The sequence below is a fragment of the Paroedura picta genome, chromosome 10, assembly GCF_049243985.1.
Source record: "Paroedura picta isolate Pp20150507F chromosome 10, Ppicta_v3.0, whole genome shotgun sequence".
Taxonomy (NCBI): Eukaryota; Metazoa; Chordata; class Lepidosauria; order Squamata; family Gekkonidae; genus Paroedura; species Paroedura picta.
Window position 1 is genome coordinate 79,698,609 of NC_135378.1, and position 23,008 is coordinate 79,721,616.

Consider the following 23,008-nt stretch of genomic DNA (forward strand, 5'->3'; position numbering starts at 1 on the left):
GGCAACCCTTTGTTTCCAGGTGAAAGTCACCCAGACGGCCGAAGGATGCTCCCAGACCCACATGATCAAAATACTGCAGAAAGGAGATTACTTTGGCGAAAAGGCCCTGATCAGGTTAGTCTGAAAGCAGCCCTGATTCACCCAGACATTTGCATTTGCTTACGCCGTTCTTTGCAGTTCGGCTTGTTTTTACGGAGCCTCGTAACCTTTTCTGGCATGATACAAATATAGCCGAGAGAAGGAATTTATGCCACGGTCGCTTCTGAGAGATTGCGCCACACATGTTGACTTGTTCAGTTGGCGCGGTTGGCCTTCTGGATCTTGCGATAGCTACTCGGTCCCACAAGGCTCAACCCAGTTATGGAAGACTTGGCGGAACTAGGTTAACCAAACATAGGTCAATGTGAGTTCACGGAGCAGGTTGCTTTATTGTAAATCAGTGTCCATATGTACGAATTCTGCCCTGATCTGATGGGAAGGTCAACAGGCACTAAAACAAAAGACCACCCCAATCAGACAAATGGAGCATTTAATAACCCCTTAGACCAGGGCCTGTTCTGCACGCAATAGATAATGCACTTTCAATGCACTTTAGAAGTAGATTTTCCTGTTCCGCAAAGGAAAATCCAGCTGCCAAAGCTCACTGAAAGTGCATTATCCTATGTGTGTGGAATGGGCCCAGGAGTGGCCAAATGGCGGTCTCCAGTTGTTCATGGAGTACGATTGCCAGAACCCCTGCCAGCAGACGCTCATGGTTATCATGGTCCACAACATCTGGAGAGCCACAGTCTGGCCTTCCTTGACCTAGAGGAAAGTAGCTTGAGAGGCCTCCATAAAATCTGGCTGACGGTTGGTGCTGTCCTGAGTTGTGTATACATTTTTCCATCCCAAGTAGGATGTGGCAACATTGATAAGACGGGGATCTCAGCTTGGCAATGGTCTTTCCTTCCTGTGCTTAACTGCCCGTTTAGCTGACATCCCAGTGTTTATCCTCCCAGTTCTGATATTCTGAAATCCTCATTAGCTTTATAAGGACCCAGTGGAAAATTCAGCTTTATCGCATCAAGCGGTTTGTTTGTGGCTTTCTCCCCCCCCCCCCTTTAAACATATGCGTGTGTGTTTGGTCACAGCTGCCACCTCCTATTAGCTCACAAGGAAGCACATTTCTCTTGCAGCTGCATTGATTGATTGACTGATGTGCTCAGTACATGCTCAGCCAAAGACAGTTGGGTCATCTGGAGCAGATCCATTAAAGGGAGATGACAAAAAATTATTGTTGAGGGCAAGAGAGGCGACGTGGGCTGGGCGAGAGGAAGGGAGAGTGTCGTTCTTCACACTTGCGAACCCAAGGGCCACTTCAGCCCATTTGCACAGACGCTGCCGTCAGCAGCGTGTTGCCAAAGGAGCATCATCAGCCAGGGTGCCCAAAGGACAGCTTTCACAGCAGGGATGTGGGGATGACCAGCTGCAGAAGTCCCTTGTGCTTCTCCGATGATCCGTCTCTCGTATGAGTCGACGGTTTGCTTAAGCATTGTTCGGACAAGTAGGTTAGTCAGGAGGCAGCTTGGACCAGCTCTCAGAAAGCAAAGGGACTGGATAGTCAACCTGTGGTCCTCCAGATGTCAATGGACTACAATTCCCATGAGCCCTTGTAGTCCATGAACATCTGGAGGATGTCTTTGTTGCCTTAGTCTTTGTTGCACGGAGGAGAAGAGCCGAAGGGGAGCCGGTCGGATTCAGATTGCTGCTTTGAGGGGGTGCCTGTTGGATGATCTCACCACAAGGTGACCTTGAGGGCACAAGAGACTAGATTATGTGAAGGTTCTTGGCTACGTCTGAGGCATTTGCTGAAACTGGTGGAACCTGGTGGTGGGAAGGGCCTTCAAGTTGCAATAGGACTTATACGGCAATCCCGAAAGGTTTTCAAGGCAAGAGATGGGCAGAGGCAGCTTGCCGTTGCTCGCCTCTGCACAGCAACCCTGGTCTCCCATCCAACTACTGACCTACTTAGCTTTGGAGATCGGAAGAAATCAGGCCAACTGTAGCCATCCTGGTCAGGACTGGGGGGCCTTATTTTAGTCTAAATTCCTCAACTGGAGCTCCTAGCCTTGCCTATGTGTCCAAGACATTTCAGAGCAGTCAAATAACCAGTGACCAAAATAAAATAGAGTCACTTGTAATGGGGTGACCACACCTGGCTATTTCCCGAGAGACAGTTTATGTTCTGCAGCATCAAGAGTGTCCTTTTTAAATGGGCTTTCTTCCATATCAGCACTTAAACATGAGCAGTTGTGTAGTTAACACATTTCTTTCCTGTCACTTCTTGACTCCTCTGGGTCCTATTCAGTCCTACTGAGACTGGCGTCTGGCTAGTTCTTTTACTCCCGTTGGTTTCCCAGTGGGTTTTTTTTTTAAATTTAAGCATCTCTATATTTTTCTGGGTTGCATCCCTTGCGATTAATCCTGTAGCTTTTTACCGACAGGAAATCCGTTGCATGCAACTAGACATCTGATGTATTGCTGTTTAATATTCATATCTATGCCCAAGCCATTTTGCTAGTGCAACACTTTGAAAGATGGCTTGCTATGTTTTAAGACGCTCCTAATCTCTTTCTGCTTTCAGCGATGATGTCAGGTCTGCGAACATAATTGCCGATGAAAACGACGTGGAGTGCCTTGTTATAGACAGAGAGTGAGTAACACGGCGGCATTTGGGGCGTTTCAGATCCAGTTGTCCTTCTGCGTTCTCCTAACCTTTATTTTCTTAGTGGAACTCATGCATTTCCCACAGTCCTTGGACTTAATCTGTACTCTCATTTACTACTACGAAATGTTTACCACACGGAAGCTGGTGCGCCGGGCGGCTGCCTGGCATAGCCTCAGGGCAGGATGTCCCACCTCTTTCTGGCTCCACATGGGGGAGCCTTTGGCCTGTCGCACGCAGTCCATCTCAGATTTGTGCTCCCACATGGGAGCCAGGGTGGTGAGATTGCGCTGTGCTGTGGGGCAGTGTGGACTTGTTGATTTATTTTTTTTTAAAGAATGTGGTATTTTGTTCTCAAGCAAAAAAAAAAAAAAAAAGCTTCCTGGGGCATTTTTTGTCCCTTTGATTTATTTATTTACTTATTTTAACATTTATATCCCGCCTTTCTTGACAAATGTCACGTCGAGGCAGCTTATAGCATAAAAACCATAAAAACGAGATAACCCAGAAAACCCATCTATAACCGCTTTGCGGTAAAAATAAAGTGGTAAGCCTTGTGTGGGAGGAGTTCGTCCGTGATGAGGAGGACCACCGATTGGGCTCTTGCCCCCGAACTGACAAGCTTCCTTCCTCCTTTCTCCCTCTCAACTTTACTTTTATTCCCTCTCCCTTCATCTCTTTCTCCCTTTCTTCCTCTCTTTCTCTCCCTTTCTCGCTCTCTTCTTCCCTTCCTTCTGCCCCTCCAGCCAAACACCCCACTAGCGCCCGCTGCATTTGGGGAGCAGCGGGCTTAATTTCTACGTTAACACAATAAAACATTTAGAAATATAATTCTAAGATGGCAGTCTAATTCAACAATACCTCCCCAACCCAACTCAGCTAATCCCAACTGGGACCAATAACACGGTCCTAATGATGTATAGAGCCTCTTGTGGCGCAGAGTGGTAAGGCAGCAGACATGCAGTCTGAAAGCTTTGCCCATGAGGCTGGGAGTTCGATCCCAGCAGCCGGCTCAAGGTTGACTCAGCCTTCCATCCTTCTGAGGTTGGTAAAATGAGTACCCAGCTTGCTGCTTGGGGGTAAACGGTAATGACTGGGGAAGGCACTGGCAAACCACCCCGTATTGAGTCTGCCGTGAAAACACTAGAGGGCGTCACCCCAAGGGTCAGACATGACCCGGTGCTTGCACAGGGGATACCCTTACCTTTACCTTTACCTTTAATGATGTATAATTTGGGCCACGGTCTTCCGCATTCAATATGAGAATGCATAGGATGGGGATGCTGTACTTGTGTCCACGGGTGGGGAGGGGCCAGGCCATCCCAATTCTTCCCTTCCAGGTGGCCCAGACTTGACATGCCACCCAGGGTAAAAGCTAGACCCTTGCCCCAAAACACCAACCACATTGTCACCACACTGTAGAATTGGTATCTCCATTGCCTCCCCCCACAAGAGAATTAAAGGCAGCTTTGAAATGAATTGGCTTACTTGGGATATATGAATGTGTGACAAGGGGGTCGCATTGAACTCCATGCTGGTAAAGAGTAGTCAATGCTGATTTCTTAAGATCATCACAAAAACTCCAGCCCTGCCACAAATTTTGTGAGTCTTTAAGGAGCTCCTGGACTCTTTGCTCTTTCCTACTGCTACAAAGGAGCTCTGCTACCCATCTTGATCTAAATGAAGAACTGAGCATTGAGTCATGAAAACTCCTTCCCTGTCGCCCGTTTTGCTAGCCTTTAAGGTGCTACTGGACTCTCTTTCTCTTCCTCCTGTGAGGTTAAGTAAAATGGACTTTGTGAACACCAGGCGGCTCTATTTTTGGACTGCCCGGGGCTGTTCCTACTCTGGGCAAGAACAGCGTGAGGAATGGCGTTGAGCGGGCAAGGCCCTCTTTCGAAACGAGCAAGAACATAACTTTTTATGTTCTGGAAGGAACGTTCCTCGTAGCCCAGAGCCACAAAAAAAACAGATGGTCCAGAGCGAGGCTGCCGAAAAGAGCTTATCGCAGAAAAGCAAATTGGGAGGGGGGAGGGGGGATCAACAGCATATATGGTTACCCTGGCGGCTCACTGGGGCATCCCTTTTGGCCATAGAAATATGCTTTTGGGATAGAATCATTGAATCATAGAATCATAGAATCATAGAGTTGGAAGGGGCCACATAGGCCATCTAGTCCAACCCCCTGCTCAGCGCAGGATCAGCCCTAAGCATCCTAAAGCATCCAAGAAAAGTGTGTATCCAACCTTTGCTTGAAGACTGCCAGTGAGCAAAGGTTGGATACACACTTTTCCTGGATGCTTTAGGATGCTTAGGGCTACCCAGGATACCCAGACAGTTCTGTGGGGAGAGTCCATGTGAACAGTGTCAACAATTCTAGCTGCGTGAAATCGAAATTCTCCCTTCCATGATCAGAGGGCAAGGCAACTCGCCCAAGGGAGCAATTCCCTGCCCAATTCCCCCTTTCTCACCGTGACCTGCATCCCGCTACTGAATCCCCAGTGGTCCTCAAACCCCAAAGAGTGTCTTGGGGTGAGTGGGAGTACTTCAGTGGGAAGGGATGGGGGGAGGGGGAGGAAATGTACTTCTGCAAGTTCTGCTCCGAGTGCCTTTTCCTTTTTCCTTTTTTTTTTTTTTTTTGCATCCATCCCATTTCCTCCATATGGCATATTTCAGAGGCCTCTGTGCTTCGAACTTTTATGGGGAAATGTTGAAAAAACACCAGAGTGGCAGAAATTTGCTGAAATTGCTCAATTAAGGGGAGGAACATGAAAGAAGATGCTTCTGAAACAGCGTGGGGGTGGCTAATTATTTTTGGGAAGCTCCATGCAACAAGGACATAAAAGCGTAATTATTTTGATGCATCCTAACGGGTTTTGTGCCAACCCTGTTTCTTCGTTCTCAAAAATAATTCTGCCGACTTTGTTTTAAATTTTAGGAGCTAGAGCCATAAGTCAGCGGCGGTGGTTGTATGCGGAAGGTTCTGGGTTCAAAACTCGGGATCTCCTGTCACCTTTTTATCTTATTTTTTATATCCCGCTTTCTCCCAGTGAGGAGCTTAAGTGACTGACACCAGGGGTAGTCAATCTGTGGTCCTCCAGATGTCCATGGACTACAATTCAGCATTCGCTGGCAGGGTCTCATGGGAATTGTAGTCCATGGACATCTGGAGGACCACAGGTTGACTACCCCTGACTTACACCGTTCTTGTTTTCATCTTACAACAAGATAATCGAGTACGTTAGATGGAGAGAGAATGACTGGCCCAAGGCCACCCTCTGAGTTTGCATGACCGAGTGGGATTTGAACTGGAATTTCCCAGATCCAGGTCCAACAACCACACCCCAGTGGGGGTGCATGTGGGTACCATGGGAAACCTTTCCTGGCACCTGCCAGTTATTTTTAGAAAGTGGGCGGGGACAGGTGGGCTTGCCCAGGAAGCTTTCTGATTGGCCGTTGGAAATTTGATTGACGGTGCCGATTTTTTTAAAACATTGCTTTCGCTGCAGTGGGCACCACAATGCAAGGGGTGGGACTGAAGGGAAGCCGTGGCAACCATTCTCTGGCTGGGCCCACCACCCTGTGTCTGGATTCCAAGGCAGTCCACTGTGTCCAAAAGGGCACTACACCATACTGGATCTCGACAAAGGACCAGGCAGCAAGTGATCTGGGAGATCTCAACCTAAGCCCTTGCCAGTCAGTCGAGAATGCTAACCTTGAAGAACTGAGGGTCCAATTCTTATGTTCAACTCCACTTTCATACTGTCTGAATGTATTTGAACCCAGACTGTTACAGCGGCGGCCAAACTGTGGCTCTCCAGATGTCCATGGACTACAATTCCCACAAGCCCCTGCCAGCGGACACCTGGAGAGCCACAGTTTGCAACCCCCCCCCCCCGCCCTGGTTTAAGACAATTTCGTACGTTTTGTTTCTAGCTCTTTACTGAGTCGGTTCATTTGTCTTCCCCCCACAGAACCTTCAATCAAACGGTTGGCACATTTGAAGAGCTCCAGGCGTACCTTGTGGGTTACGTGGCCAACCTGGCTCGTGACGATGAGCAACGGCAAGCTCAGTAGGTCTCCCTCTTGCTCCCACTGTGGTGATGCCATTCGTGCTGCTGAAGGGCCATCGAGCTCATCACAGACTCCTCAAGGAGGTTACACCTCTGAGTCAGTAGGGATGCCGGCCTCCAGGTGGGCCAGGGGAGATCCCTTGGAATCACAGGTGATCTGTGGACTACAGAGATCAGTTTCCTGATCGGAGGCTTGGGGGTGTGTGTAGATCTAGCAACTGTACTCCCCCATCCAGTGGCATATCTACCCGATTTGGCACCTGGGTCAAGTGAGTGGGCGGAGCTTGGTAACACAGGGGCCAGGCAGGAGAGAAACACCTGCCCATGGACCACCCCCTCTCCATTGCCCTATGTCCCTCCACCCCTACCGAGGGTGGCAGCAGAGGGGCCAGCTGCCCCAGGCCACAAGTCCATTGGCTTGTCCTCACCATCAGGGAGGTGGGACCGGCTGTTGTTGGGGGCAGTCATCACCAATTCCCATGCCAGAAGAAGGCCATGGCTTTCGTGCCAGGCAGCTATAGGGTGTCCAGAATCATGTCCACAGTGTTGGAGGGGTGGGCTGCCCACAGTTTGTGTGCCCCGTCAAGCCATCCCCCAAATACCAGGATGGGTGTCCTGAATGGGTGGGAGTTAATTAATTATTATCAGGTGATATAGAATAATAGAATCATAGAGTTGGAAGGGACTTCATGGGCCATCTAGTCCAACCCTCCCACACATTATGCAGGACACTCACACCCCTATCGCTCATCCACTGACCATGGCCAGGTCAACCTGGCCCCCCATGGGCAATCATGGGTGTGGGGGTGGGAAGGGGAGGAGGCTTCCCAACCATATTTTGCACAGGTTTCTTGAAGCCCTGTGAGGTAGGTAAGGCTGAGAGATCGCCAAGAAAACTGGAGCTGGCCCAAGGTCACCCAGCTGGCTGCCTGCGGAGGAGGAATGGGGAATCAAACCTGGTTCTCCAGATTAGAGGCCACCCATCTCCACCATTACAAGCACGGTGAGGCCCAATCTCGTCAGAACTCAGGATCTAAAAAGGGTCGGTACTCAGTTGGAAGACCTCCCAGGACGGCCCTACAGAAGAAGGCATGGGCAAATCACCTTGCTGTGAAAGCCCCTTACTGGGGTCACCGTAGGTCAGCTGTGACTTGATGGCCCTGTATGCACACATCCGACATAAATACAGTTTGGATAGTCTCCGTGCCAGCATGCTCCTGACCATGTTTGGATAAGTCTATAAGGCAGTGGTTCTCAACCTTCCCAATGCCGTGACCCTTTAATCTAGTTCCTCATGTTGTGGTGACCCCCAAACATAAAATTATGCAAGCGTTCTTTCACAGAAATTAAACTGAAACTGACCAGTGGCGTGAAGGATTGTATATAAATTGGTTTTTATCCAGGGTTTCTCAGTTCAGCTCTGCCTCTTTTCCCACCAGGCCGATCTCACTCTTTTCTACTGCTCCAGAGAAATGAACGCTCTATCTCGATCTACCCCGCAAGGCTGTTGTGTGGATGGAGCCCCCCCCCCGGCCAAGCTGCTTGCCCTGCCGTGACCCCTGTGAAAGGGTCATTCGACCCTCAAAGGGGTCCCGACCCCCAGGTTGAGAACCGCTGCTATAAGGAGTCATTGCACTCTCCCACAAGAACCTGTAGCCTTGTGTACTGGGTTTAGGCGCAATTACAATGCCCTCTGCCGTGACGGCTCTGTTTGACGCATCATCCAATCACAGACCGAACCCATTTCAGCCCCACTTCCTCTTACAAGCACTCTGCTTTTTAAACCGATTAGATCAGCAGAAATGCTGGCATCCCTTAAGTACAACAGCGCGTGACCCAGCGCTGCCTCCGTCTTTTATTTTTTGTTTTTAAAAAATCCTCTCTGTTTTAATGGAGTGGACAAATGAGTATTATTGTAGGACCGGAACTGGCACTCAACTGAGCAAAAGAAATCCCTTGACCTCCCCCCCCCCCCACATCCGCCCGCCCTGCTTTGGTTCATTATGAAAAAGTCACGGAAGGCCACGAAGAGATGCAATAAAGCCCAGCTGACTGTTCGTCAAACAAATTACCATTTCGGGCCCGGGGTATCCAAACAGAGAGGACGCAATCAATATCTAATGTCTCATGAAATGCTGCCATTAAAAAGCAGCTTTAAATAGAACCATAGGCGACATCTGCGGCTCATCTGCAGCCAGTTTTGACAGGGGGGGGGGCGGAGGGGCCTTAATTTGAAAAATTCACATTCTGTTCCGGCGGGATCATCCTTCCGTTTAAGCTTTTTAACCCCCCCTTCCCCCTATTAATGTTGCTGAGGTTTAGAAATTGATTGCCCTTATTAGAAGGACAGAAGCTCCCCTGCTTACATACGAAGAAACTCCAGCTTCAAGATAGATAAAGTCAGTCGGCCTGTAGCAGGGGGAAAGAGTCAGACTCCAGGAGTACCTGAATGACTCACAAAATTTGTGGCCGGGGAGGAGCTTTCGTGAGTCACGGCTCCCTCCAATTAAGCTCCTCCCCTGTTGCAAATGATGTTAGTCTTGCCGGTCTCTTGAGTTATTAGTGCACTCAAATCTGGCTGTTCTGCTGCAGACAAAAATGTGAGCGATAAAGCCCAAAACAGTGAACAGGACCTTGAATTGAACCCATAACTGATATGACACATATTGTAATGTACATCCCCAAAAGAGCCTGCGTGGTGTAGAGGTTAAGAGCGGCAACTTCTAATCTGGCGAGCCGGGTTTGATTCCCCACTTCTCCTCCACATGCAGCCAGCTGGGTGACCTTGGGCTCATCACAGCCCTGATAGTGCTGTTCTCACAGAGTAGTCCTGTCAGAGGTCTCTCAGCCTCACCTGCCTCGCAGGGCACCTGTTGTGGGGAGAGGAAGGGAAGGCGATTGTAAGCTGCTTCTTCAGGCAGTGAAAAGCAGAGTATGAAAAAAGACTCATCTTCTTCATGTGGATTTTTAGGCTGCGCAGAGATTCTGCAGGGGGGGGCAGTAATGCTTAAACCTCCATTAAGGAAGTCAAGAAGTGCTAAAATTAAATATTTCAGTACTCTGGCGGGCCTGTTTAATTCATTGATCCTCACCATCCATTTACATCAACCGCATAGCACATCCCTTCCAGGCGCCGTGAGGATAAATACCAAAGGTACGGTGAGCATAACGTATGAGGACATCAGGAACGCTTTTCGGAAAGCTCTCAGATCGCTGCAGCAGTTCTCTGTTGCGTTTTCAGAGACGACAAACGGAAGAGGATGCCTTATTCTTTGTTTCCCCCCACTCCCCCTCCTATGCAGAGTTTCTTCCTCTGAACGGCTGCCCAGTGATGTCTCCTTAGAGATGGTCCAGCTCAGAGAAAAAGTCACCCAGTTTCCTTCTTCCTGTCCGTTTCAAAACCTGGAGATTGTCGCAACCTTGGGCGTCGGCGGGTTCGGGAGAGTTGAACTTGTAAGCATCCCCCTTTCAGCCCTCTCTGTCCTCCTCCGAGTGGCAATCTTTCAGATCCTTCAAGAGAGCCATCCTGTCCCCTCTCCGCCTCCTCTTCTCCAGGCTGAACATTCCCAAACCCCCCAGCCTGTCCTCCTAGGGCAGGGGTAGTCAAACTGCGGCCCTCCAGATGTCCATGGACTACAATTCCCAGGAGCCCCTGCCAGCATTCGCTGGCAGGGGCTCCTGGGAATTGTAGTCCATGGACATCTGGAGGGCCGCAGTTTGACTACCCCTGTCCTAGGGCTTGGTCCCCTGGCCCCGGATCACTTCTGGTTGCTATGGGAATCAAACTACTCCCTCCCCAAGCCGCGTGGGTTCTGCTTGGTTCTTTTTACACCTATCCTATTTAGTCGAGTCTGTGTTTACTCTGGGGTTTCAGAATCCCAAATCAACGCTAAGACTGGCAGGTGGGTGGGAGTGGAAGGGGAATTCACGTTGGTGCGTCCTCCCTGGTAATTTTGTCTCCATCTCTGTGTGCGCCCAGGTGAAAGTCAAGAACGAGAATATAGCTTTCGCCATGAAATGTATCAAAAAGAAGCATGTGGTGGATACCAAACAGCAGGAGCACATTCACTCGGAAAAGAAGATTCTAGAAGAAGCCTGCTCGCCGTTCGTTGTGAAGTGAGCGTTTTTTCCCTTCTTAAAACCTTTAATTTCGTTTAATTGTGATAGCTCTCACAGGAGTTGCACAGTAATTCTGTTTGGCCCATCACTAGTTGCCCGCATCATATTTTTATTCTGCCTCTTCCCTCACAGGACTCAGGGAAATGTGTATCGTCCTTTGTTTACCTCAGTTTTTCCTCACAACAAGCCCTTTGTGTCGAATGAGGCTGAGACAGCCCAAAATCATCTCTGATGCATAGTCCTGGAATGAACAAAGAGCTGCACCAGGCGCATTCATATCTTTGATCAACATTAATTTGAAATTTATGTTATGTTTTTCATGGTCAGAGCATCTCATGTTAGATCTGCAGCTCTTTTGGACAGTTGTCCTAACCAACCTGAAAGGATGACTTGTCACTGAAGAAAATTATCACACAAAAGGGTTTACTGAACCAGAGAATGCTCTGGCAACTCCTCCCCGTGTGAATAAAGTTGAAAAGGACAAGAAGATATTCACACGGTGCAGTTCTTTGCTCCAGTTTATTCCAGTACTATGTAACCTTGGTCTTTATACCACCAGAAGGCCATATCTGAGCAGGGCTCTGAGCCAAGGGTGGCTTCCGCATAGGGATAATTCCCTATTCTGCTCCAAATGCCTCCACAAATGCAAATATCTTTCACTGGGACCCACACACCACACTAGGCCTCCCAGCACTCCAATTCTACACACCCTGTGACCTTAACAAAGCACCATTCTTTGCAATTCCACTGGGAGAGAAGTTTCTTGTGTGAAACCTTGGCCTAGTCTGCACACATGAGATAATGCACTTTCAATGCACTTTAGAAGTAGATTTTCCTGTTCTGCACCGGAAAATCCAGCCGCGGAAGCACATTGAAAGTGCATTATCTATTGTATGCAGACTAGGCCCTTGTCTGATAGCAGGGAGGAGGGGCATGTAGGGTTGCCAAATTGGGGCTGGGAAAGATCTGGAGAATTTTTGGGGGGTGTGGAGCCTGAGGAGGGTGGGGTTTGGGGAAGTCCACCTTCCAAAGCAGCCATTTTCTCCAGGGAGAAAGGAGAGAAGCCGGAAATAAAGGGGAGCCATGTTGGTCTGAAGCAGCAGAACAAAGTCCAATGGTACCTTTAAGGTTTCGTGTGTACGCTTTCGTGTACATGCACACTTCTTCAGATACAGACACACAAAAGCTTATACCAGCCTTTCTGGAAATGAAGCTGTCTGATATCGAATGGACCGCTAGAGGAGCAAAACCTGTGCAAACAGGAAGACACTCCGCCCCTCCCGAAACATGAACTTAACAGTGAGTAATATGTCAATGCAGGAAAGCCCTTGGCTGCAAAAAAAACCCTAATAACCTCTTGGCGACACATCTGAGAAGGGGGTAATTAAAAAAAAAATCAAAGCAGTTGAGATTTGGGTGTTCTGTTCTTGTTTCCCTTTGCTGCAGGTTGTACCGCACTTTCAAAGACAACAAATACGTTTACATGCTCTTGGAAGCCTGTCTGGGAGGTGAACTCTGGAGCATCCTGCGGGACAGGTAACATCAGACCTTCTCCCGTGCAGCCTCTGGCGTTTTCTGTACGTGGGCTACAAGGACTAAAGGGGCCTTTGAAACCAAAGACGCAGCTCTTAAGGCCCGTGTCATATTAGATTGGTGTGACACGGGAGCGGTTGTCTAGAGAGGACAGATTCTCAGAAGCTTTAAGGTTGGCTTGATAGAGCTGTCCTGCCTCTCCTGTACAAGCTTCTGCATTCGTTTACAGTGTGGTTTTGTTGTGGTCAGGCAGGTTTCCCAAGCGATGCTCCGGAATGCTTTTAAGATGGGAATGAGCTCATAGGAAGGGCGGCTTTTCTTTCTCACAGGCTTGGTTTATGATTGTGCACCTTTTCTCTAGATATTCTACCGATTCTTCTTCTCTCTGCTGTGGCCTGTGCCAGCAATGCTGGGAAACTGGGGTGGGAATGGTGGTAGGAGGACACCGTTAATTTTGGCATCTCCATTGTGTAAATCAGAAGGAGGCACAATCTTACCACTGAATTAGCCAGAGAAGAAGAAGAAGTAGTAGTAGTAGTAGTAGTAGTAGTAGTAGTAGTAGTAGTAGTAGTATGAATAGCCCTGACCGGCCCAATGTTATTAGGACTTGGAAGTCCAGCAGGGTCGGACCTGGTTAGTATTTGGATGGGAGACCCCAAAGATGTCCAGGATTGCTGGGAAGAGACAGCCAATGGTAAATCTCATATCTTGCCTCGAAAAGCCTGTGGGGGTTGAGATTTTCTATTTTGCTATAGGAATATGAGATTTAATACTCATTTAAATATCCTAGAGCCAAACTCCCGTGAGTGGAAGGGATTTGGGAGGGACTAGTCTTCCAGGGACCTCAGTGGGGTACAACACCACAGAGTCCACCCTTGGTGTAGTGGTTAGGAGTGCAGACTTCTAATCTGGTGAGATGGGTTTGATTCTGCACTCCCCCACATGCAGCCAGCTGGGTGACCTTGGGCTCTCCACAGAACTGAGAAAGCTGTTCTGACCGAGCAGGAATATCAGGGCTCTCACAGCCTCACCCACCTCACAGGGTGTCTGTTGTGGAGAGAGGAAAGGGAAGGAGATTGTAAGCCGCTTTGAGACTCCTTCGAGTAGAGAAAAGCGGCATATTAAAACCAACTCTTCTTCTTCTTCTTCAGTAATCTCAGGGCTCTCTCAGCCTCCCCTCCCTCACAGGGTGTCTGTTGTGGGGAGAGGAAAGGGAAGGCAAACGTAAGCCACTTAGAGACTCCTTCGGGTAGAGAAAAGCGGCATATCAGAATCAACTCTTCTTCTTCAAAGCACCCACTTTCTCCAAGGGAACTGATCTCTGTAGTCTGGAGATGAGCTGTAATTCTGGGATACCTCCAGGCTGTGCCTGGAGGTTGGCAAACCTGCTTGTGTTTATTTGGAGAGATAAAATGAAACCAGTTTCTCTGTTTTAGAGGCAGCTTTGATGAAACCACTACAAAGTTCTGCGTTGGGTGTGTGACAGAAGCTGTAGAATATTTGCATCGCATCAGCGTTATCTACAGGGACCTGAAGCCGGAAAATTTAATTCTGGATGCCCAAGGCTATGTCAAACTGGTAAGTTTAAACATCAAAATAAAATGAAACGCTGTTTGTGTAGCCCTACGGCCGAGAAAGTCTTGTTTTGCATCCGGCGACCCATTCACCAAAGGGGAATTGGAGAGCATTTAATTCTTGGAAGCCCAGGCTGCTTTTCCCCTGGTGTATTAGGATGAAATGTTTCTATCAGGGGATCCATTTTCCTTGAATATATTGACTCCAGCCTCACACATCTCTCGTTGCTACAGTTTTTCGTCTGCACTGCATTTCCGCAAATCATTTGCCTGTGCAAAATCAGAATGTGGGGAGGAATTAATCTAGGGCATATAAGAACCATCTCTTCTTCTTCTTCTTCTTCTTCTTCTTCTTCTTCTTCTTCTTCTTCTTCTTCTTCTTCTTCTTCTTCTTCTTCTTCTTCAATACTTGTTGACCCTAAGTGAGGCCCTTGCTGACAGAGTAGGACAGCAGTTCCCAATATGGCACCTAAAGTGCCATGATCCCTGTGGATATGTTTTCTGCTTTTCTTTTTTCTTTTTTCTTTTATCACATCGTGATAAAATCCCAAGTGCCACTGCTGATTTCCTCAGATGCTTCTTCTGCCTGCCCAGAGAGCCAGCATGGTGGGGCAAGAATCGGGTTTGATTGTCCACCTTTCCAAATGCAGCCAGCTGGGCGACCTTGGGCCAGTCACAATTCTCTTAGAGCTCTCTCAGCCTCACCTACCTCCCAGGGTGCCTGTTGTGGTGTTTGTAAGTCGCCTTGGGACTCCTTCAGGTAGTGAAAAGCAAAGTCTAAAAAATCAGCTCTTCTTCTTCCATTTTTTTCTAGTCTTTAAGGTGCTACTAGACTCTTGTTCTAAACGGGAGACCTAGTTAGTCTTCCTTTTTAATTAAGAACATAGAAGTTTTGCATAACACTTTTGGAAGCATTATAAAAGGACCTAGTTTTTCACATGGATGACTTTTTCAGCCTAGCCGAAAAGAAAGCGGCAGGCCATCCGAGAAAAGAGAACACAATACGCTCCATGTGAAATGCTTTTCTCGGTACTGGCAATGTTTTTATAAAATGGGCACGAATCCCTTTTTAGGACCACCTGACCTGTGAATTACTGCTCTTTCTCGTAAGGTTGATTTTGGGTTTGCTAAGAAGATCGGAGCCGGACAGAAGACCTGGACCTTTTGTGGCACTCCCGAGTACGTCGCTCCTGAAGTCATTCTGAATAAAGGGCATGATTTCAGTGTGGATTTCTGGTCGCTCGGAATCCTGGTCTATGAATTGCTCACGGGAAAGTAAGTGCCCGGTTAATCAATCCTGATGTCGCTGCTTTTTGACCTTTTATGACCTGAAAGGTTTTCACAAATATGTTATTTCTGTCCATTGTTCTCTCTATTACTCACTGGCCTGCAGTGGTGGAAGACCTTCTGGTACACAGAAAGCCCTGGCCTCTGTAATTAGAAGGGTCACAACCTGTGGGTAGGAAACACCTTCTGTTTCAGTAGACCAGCTACTAATATATCTTCTAATATATCTCCTAATATATGATCCTTCATCTAGGTCTCCTGATTTCAGTCTTGCTATTCTTTGCCTTGGATTTTTCAGTCCTCAATCCAGACCAAATCTACCTCATCTGTACCAGTAGTTGCTCTTATATTTGTGAAGAGCCCCTATGGGAGGAGTGGTGTCTGGCTGTCCGGACTCCACTTCCGGCTCCATGGGCTAATGCGGGTGCGCCCAGCCTTGCTTCGCTGGATTGGCCAGCCCCTGCAGCGCCCGCTCTTCCACCACGCCTGTGGTTGAGGCCAGTAAAACAGCCAACATCAACATCTGACTGGCCTCCCCTGTTTTGCACACCCACCTTGAGTTCTGGAGCACTCATGGGCAGACTTCTTGAACCGAATTTAAGATGGTTTAACTATGAGTTTAAGTGTATTGTTGAACGTATGTTGTTCAGCTTCCTCAATCTGCTCCAGCAGAGAGGGAGGTCTATAAATTTAAATAAATAAATGGTGTTCACATCTCCTTTCTCCCCTCACATCAGCTGTGTGAGGCCGAGAGCATGGCTTGTCAGCAGAATGATTGTTCGTAAGTCCCCCATGAGCTTCATGGCTGAGTGTGGATTTGAACTAATCCTACTGGGGCATTCTAGCCATTGTGCAAAGGGCTAGAAGCTTGCTGCAACTAACCTGCTAGGCGCTTCCAAATGGATGCACCATCCTTTCCGCCCTTTAATCAGATTTGCATGCATGCTGGATTGTTTTTCTTTACCATAATCAGGATGAAATTTCCCAGCAGACGCTGCCATAATCTAATCATAAAACTCTGCTTCAACTATAAACATGGATCAGTCAATTAATGGTTAAGAAAGATTTGGGGCACTTTAGTATTAATCAGCATTGATCTATACCTCCAAATGAAAGCGGGATTATATTAAAGAAAAAGCCATCTTTGCTTAAAGAGACAGCAAGTCCGAGAGGGGCGGTCCATAAATCGATTCATAAATAAATTAATTCAATTGGCCTTCTTTTATTTCCTTTAGGAGTGATGGTTACATGAACAGTGATGTCACCTGTGTGACTTTACGATGGCAGATTTCATTTATTTGTTGTTTTAGTTACAAAATGTATACCCTGCCTTTTTGCCCAATTAGAGCCACTGAGGCAGCTAACAATTAAAAGAGATGAAGCAAAAACCAGTGGTGTAGTGGGAAGGAATTCTTATTGCAAAATAAGTTATTAAATTATTGCGTTAATATCATTATCCTCTGATCAGTGTCTGCAGTAAAACTGCTCAAGCACACTATAAAGAATGTCACAATGGAGTTGCCGTTATATTGCACTGGAATCTTTGCAAAAAGTTTGGCTTACCATCAGCCAGAAATTTGTGTGTGCACGAACCAGTCAAGATCATGGAGAATGGTGAAGCAAAGATTCTTGATGTGAAATAGGGTTTGGATCATGCACATTGCAATCCCAGGAGACAGCAGAATAGAAAAGAAAGAATAGGAGAAGACCACAAAATACCAAGACCTAAAAGGAGAGTTAGAGTGCCTCTGGGAGAAGGAGGTGACCATCATATCGATTGTCATTGGACAGTGCTTAGAGCAGTGCTTAGAAGTCTCAGGAAACACCTGGACATTCTGAGCATTGAGCAACTAACACTAGCTCAGCTGGAGAAGACAGTATTGCTTAGAACAGCAAGAAGGTGCCTCTGCCATTCCCAAGAACTTGGATATATTTCAAATCACTGAGCACCATCGACTGGTCAGATATCTGGCTGTGATGATGATGATGATAATAAAAATAACTAATAATGATAAATAAAGAGCCAGTTTGGTGTAGTGGTTAGGAGTGCGGACTTCTAATCTGGCATGCCGGGTTCGATTCTGCGCTCCCCCACATGCAGCCAGCTGGGTGACCTTGGGCTCGCCACGGCACTGATAAAACTGTTCTGACTGAGCAGGAATATCAGGGGTCTCACAGCCTCACCCACCCCACAGGGTGTCTGTTGGGGGGAGAGGAAAGGGAAGGCGACTGTAAGCCGCTTTGAGCCTCCTTCAGGTAGGGAAAAGCTGCATATAAGAACCAACTCTTCTTCTTCTTCTAATACTTTGAAATAAAAAAAAATCTTCCTGCTGCACCATTTCCCCCTTTGTCTCTTTGCAGCCCATTGTTTTTGTTATAACAGCATCATAAAAAAAAAACAATCTAAACCAAAAATCAAATAAATGTGTAAAAGCACAGACCAAACAGTTTGCTTTCTGGCTAATAAAAACAGTTCACAGCCTTACCCTTCTCTTTCTTCTCAACCGTTCTGTTTTCTTTTTTAAATGTCTTTTATACGCACACCCCAAATCGTGGCCTCTCTCTCCAGCCCTCCGTTTTCTGGGGTTGACCAGATGGTGACCTACAATTTGATTCTAAAAGGCGTCGAAAGACTCGATTTCCCAAGAATAATATCCAAGCGTCCGGAAGATCTGATTCGGCGGCTCTGCAGGTGAGGAGGGCATTTTGGGACAAAGGCTTGAGAAGAATGCGTTCGCTGGCTTAGCATTTTCTGTCCGGTGCCCCAGTTCAGAATGGCTACCTTACGATTATAACACCTTTCCTGGTTTTCTCCAGCAAAAGTGTATTTTTTTACAAGACTTTCCTGCTTGCATACGCTTTCCAGATATTAACACCATAGAACTGATTTTTTTTTTTTAGTTTAATTATCAGGGTGAGCTGAATGCTTGACATTTTATTAGCATTTGACTTTGGGAATGTTCAGTGTTTTTATGTGGCGATGCTTTGTGATTGTGGTTCATTTGCCTCATCTCTTTGGTGTGTGTTGTGGAAAGGTAGGCTTAACTTTCATGTGCTGCGGGAACCTTTTCCTCCACCTTGTCCCAGCCCTATTGAGCGTCAGGCGATTTATATGTCACAGGCTGATTTATATGTAATAGGAAACCGAGGTTCGCTGTTATATGAACAAGCTCAAGTTTGCGCACTCTCTGCTCTCCTCTTTCCCCTTGTATGGGCAGGTAATTAGAAATCTCCTCTTTCATGGCACACACCACAACCTTGCCATTGCTTCGGAACTGGAAAACTCATTTTTCACTTGCACTTCAGCCTAGGATTCCAAACCATGGACTCTTCCATGCTCTCATTTTTGTCACTCGTGCGTTCCTGTTGCTCCCTCTAATGGTCAGTTTGATATTACATTGCTGTACATCTAGCACAGCCTTTTAAAACCTTTTGACCATAGAGGAGCCCCTGGAATATTTTCTCAGGCTTCGAGAAACCCCGGAATGGGTGATACGCCCCTTTAGAGAAGCAGCCACAGAAGTAAGATGTGGGAGCCAGCCAATCAATCAAGCGATCCTCAACCATTTACATTGTGGAGAATGAGGCAAGGCCTGTAGAGCACCAGGAGAGTGGGCTCCAGTGACGTCTAGCAATGCCAGCAGCCCCCCAAACCCCTGGGAAATGCCGTGAAACCTCTAGGAGCCCTCCTGTAACCCCAGGGTTTCCCCTAACCCTGGTTGGGAATCCCTGATTGAACATTAAAAACTGTACTTTAAATCTGTAGGTTTTTATGTTGGACATACAACGGTGCAATATCGAATCCACCACTAGGGGGAAAAGGGGAAAAAACCAAAGCAATAGGGCCACACAAGCAATGAAAATGTGAAGAAGAGCACTATGATTCACTCTCACTTTGGAGTCTAGCTTTGGAGTCAAGGCGCAAACTTTGGTTTATCAGCTACATCCAAGTGGCTGTCTCGGAAACATTTGCTGTGAACCCAGAAGAATGTAGTCGTCTGGCCATGCAGGGGAAAGAAAAAGAACGACCTCCAGAATCCGAGGATGCCTTCACCTATTCACTTATCAGCAAACCATGATTTCCTATTACATCTGAGCTAAGCTGCTACCTCTTCTCTTCCTGTTAACTGATTTATGAGAGAGCCCCTTTGGTTTCTCGGTTTGCATTGAACCTTTCGTTCAGGTTGCTAGGCAACTGACATAAAATTGAGTGCCAAAGTCTAAGCCATTGTAACCCACTGGGCTGGATCCATCCAGGTTTCTTGCTCAGCTCTTGGCTTACATCCCTGGAAGTCCCCATGACTTGCGTGGTCCAAGGAAACTTCTTTCTCCCTTTTTCTTATTGTCGGGAAACCTGACTGGATCTAACCCCCAAATTCTGGAGAATTAATAGGAACGCTGAGAGGCTGTTTGGTCCTGCGTTGAGCAGGGGGTTGGACTAGATGGCCTGTATTTGTTGTTGTTGTTGTTATGTGCAAAGTCGTGTCCGACCCATCACAACCCCATGGACAATGATCCTCCAGGCCTTCCTGTCCTCTACCATTCCCTGGAGTCCTTTTACGTTTGCACCTACTGCTTCAGTGACTCCATCCAGCCACCTCATTCTCTGTCGTAGATGGCCTGTATGGCCCCTTCCAACTCTATGATTCTGTGATTCTGTCCTGGCGATAATTTCTGTGGGGTTGTGATTTGGCGTGTTCCGTCATTGCAGATGGGAACTACGTGGAAGTGGTGGGATATAAATTGAATTATAAATAAATAGATACATGACAAGATACCATTGCAGAGCATGGGTGCTGACCGCTGCAAAAATCAAAAGTTTCACAACCCCAGTGCAGTACCCCTTTTGCTGGATGTACTGGTTCCTACACAAGGATGCCCTGAACGACCCCCCCCCCCCGCACAGGTTGGTGGCTTACCTTTAACAGCAAACCTATACCAATTTGATGAGGCCAAGAAGGACCCAGCTTCTGAGGCAGAGTGTGGATTCTAACCCGGTTGGCCCCAGGGCATAATCCAGAACATTAACCACAATGTCACACCAGTTTCACATACCCAACCGTCTTGCCCCTGAGGCCCTCCAGCAGATCACCGGATGGCAGCAGACTTCTTGAGAGGGAAGCTCTCTGTAGTATGCAGAAGCAAACATGCTCCAAGCGTAGTAAACCAGTACTTCCATCTGAGAAGTGACGGTAACACTATCACTATCACTATCACACCATTACTGTACAGCTTGGTGTCATGGTTGAGAGCGGTGGCTTCTAATCTGGCGAGCTGGGTTTGATTCCCCGCTCCTCCACATGCAGCCAGCTTGATGCCCTTGGTGGTGCTGTTCTCACAGAGCAGTCTCTCTCAGAATTCTCTCAGCCCCACCTCCCTCACAGGGTGTCTGTTGTGGGGAGAGGAAAGGGAAGGTGATTGTAAGCCGCTTTGAGCCTCCTTCAGGTAGAGAAAAGCAGCATATAAGAACCAACTCTTCTTCTTCTTCAGTAATATCAGGGCTCTCCCAGCCTCACCCACCTCACAGGGTGTCTGTTGTGGGGAGAGGAAAGGGAAGGTGATTGTAAGCCGCTTTGAGCCTCCTTCAGGTAGAGAAAAGCAGCATATAAGAACCAACTCTTCTTCTTCAGTAATATCAGAGCTCTCTCAGCCTCACCTCCCTCACAGGGTGTCTGTTGTGGGGAGAGGAAAGGGAAGGTGATTGTAAGCCGCTTTGAGCCTCCTTCAGGTAGAGAAAAGCAGCATATAAGAACCAACTCTTCTTCTTCTTCAGTAATATCAGGGCTCTCTCAGCCTCACCTCCCTCACAGGGTGTCTGTTGTGGGGAGAGGAAAGGGAAGGTGAATGTCAGCTGCTCTGAGACTCCTTCAGGTAGAGAAAAGCAGCATATAAGAACCAACTCTTCTTCTTCTTCAGTAATATCAGGGCTCTCTCAGCCTCACCTCCCTCACAGGGTGTCTGTTGTGGGGAGAGGAAAGGGAAGGTGATTGTAAGCCGCTTTGAGCCTCCTTCAGGTAGAGAAAAGCAGCATATAAGAACCAACTCTTCTTCTTCTTCAGTAATCTCAGGGCTCTCTCAGCCTCACCTCCCTCACAGGGTGTCTGTTGTGGGGAGAGGAAGGGGAAGGCGATTGTAAGCCGCTTTGAGAAAAACACAAAAACAACATATATAAACCCACTCTCCTTCGGCACATTATGCAATGTTTCTTTTTAATCCTTTTTAGGCAAAACCCTACCGAGAGATTGGGCAATCTGAAGAATGGGATACATGATATAAAGAGGCACAGGTAATGGAAGAGTGAGAGAAGGGGCTCCGGCAACATCCTGCATATCAGGATCATGTCTTTTGTTCCTCTCCCCGCGAGAGCGACATTCCTTTCAGCCAAGACGTGCCTTTTGTTTAGGATAATCCACCAGTGCAGCCGGCTTCTATAGGTCTTTGTGCTCTTCTCTCTTAGGTGGCTGAACGGTTTCAATTGGGAGGGACTCCGAGCCAGGAAGATAACATCACCTTTAAAAAGAGAGGTACGGAGGACAGCCTATTTTTAACATCAAGGATGCTTTCCTTGCTCTTCTTTGCTTTCTTCCCTCCGTCTTTTTGCTTCCCCTTTTTGGCGCAGTGCGTGCTTAAAGATCCCTGGCTTTAACAAACTCCAGTTTCCTGTGGCCCTGAAAGATGCCCACTTGAATTGGCATTTTATTCCACACAAACTGAGATTTAAAAGGATTTTTTTTTAAAATTAGCATGATTCCTTCAGGCTTCTTCAGTTATACTGTATGAGGAATGTGAGTTTGTGGCAGACCGGGACACATGAATCATGCCCCGTGCAAGGAGAAGCCAGGGGAGCGCATGAGAAACGAGCTGCATTTGTTACTAGTTGCGGCTTGGGTGTGTGTTATGTGAAGCCAAGTGATTCTGGTTTATGGTAACCTGCCTGTTTTTTAGTTCAGCAGTGGAATAGGCTGCCTAAGGAGGTGGTGAGCTCCCCCTCACTGGCAGTCTTCAAGCAAAGGTTGGATACACACTTTTCTTGGATGCTTTAGGATGCTTTGGGCTGATCCTGCGTTGAGCAGGGGGTTGGACCAGATGGCCTGTGTGGCCCCTTCCAGCTCTATGGTTCTATGATTCTATGACCTTGCGAATTAGTGATTTCCAAAATGTCCAATCAGAGTCAGACTCATTGGCATACAGGTTTTCTGCATCTGAGTCTGATCCGACATTTTGGAAGTCACTAATTCGCAAATGTCTGCTCATTAACAGCCTTGTTCAGGTCTTGCAAACTGAAGGCCATGGCTTTCATGTCATATTTGGTCTTCCTCTCTTCCTGCTGCCTTCAACTTTTCCTAGTTTTATTGTCTTTATTGTTGTGGTCAAGCATGTCTGAATGGACTTAAAATCCCATGGCCCTGGGGATCAAGCCTATGAAGAAGGGATGGGGGGCTTGGGAATGCTCAGTCTGGAGAAAAGGAGGTTGAGAAGGGACATGGTAGCCCTCTTTAAGTATTTGAAAGGTTGTCATTTGGAGGAGGGCAGGATGCTGTTTCCGTTGGCTGCAGAGGAGAGGATACGCAGTAATGGGTTTAAACTACAACGGTATTGGCTAGATATCAGGAAAAAATGTTCACAGTCAGAGTAGTTCAGCAGTGGAATGGGCTGCCTAAGGAGGTCGGGAGCTCCCCCTCACTGGCGGTCTTCAAGAAGCAGCTGGACAGATACTT

At 47.5% G+C, this 23,008-nt stretch overlaps 1 protein-coding gene across 4 annotated transcripts in view; it reads left to right on the forward strand.

Annotated features, from left to right (window-relative positions):
- Positions 1–23,008, forward strand: part of PRKG2 (protein kinase cGMP-dependent 2) — a 105,950-nt gene that overhangs the window by 78,077 nt on the left and 4,865 nt on the right. For 3 of the 4 annotated variants that reach the window (XR_013224964.1, XM_077301075.1, XM_077301074.1), the window contains 12 exons: positions 20–114; positions 2,624–2,692; positions 6,679–6,777; positions 10,080–10,230; positions 10,757–10,893; positions 12,343–12,432; positions 13,866–14,007; positions 15,115–15,278; positions 15,397–15,462; positions 17,860–17,982; positions 21,514–21,576; positions 21,748–21,814. Coding sequence is in view for 3 of the 4 variants with exons in the window: in XM_077301075.1 (XP_077157190.1) it covers positions 20–114; positions 2,624–2,692; positions 6,679–6,777; positions 10,080–10,230; positions 10,757–10,893; positions 12,343–12,432; positions 13,866–14,007; positions 15,115–15,278; positions 15,397–15,462; positions 17,860–17,982; positions 21,514–21,576; positions 21,748–21,814 (1,266 nt within the window). In the remaining variant the exon portion in view is untranslated. The remainder of the gene's footprint in view (positions 1–19; positions 115–2,623; positions 2,693–6,678; positions 6,778–10,079; positions 10,231–10,756; positions 10,894–12,342; positions 12,433–13,865; positions 14,008–15,114; positions 15,279–15,396; positions 15,463–17,859; positions 17,983–21,513; positions 21,577–21,747; positions 21,815–23,008) is intronic. The other variant, XM_077301076.1, reaches the window with a different exon arrangement.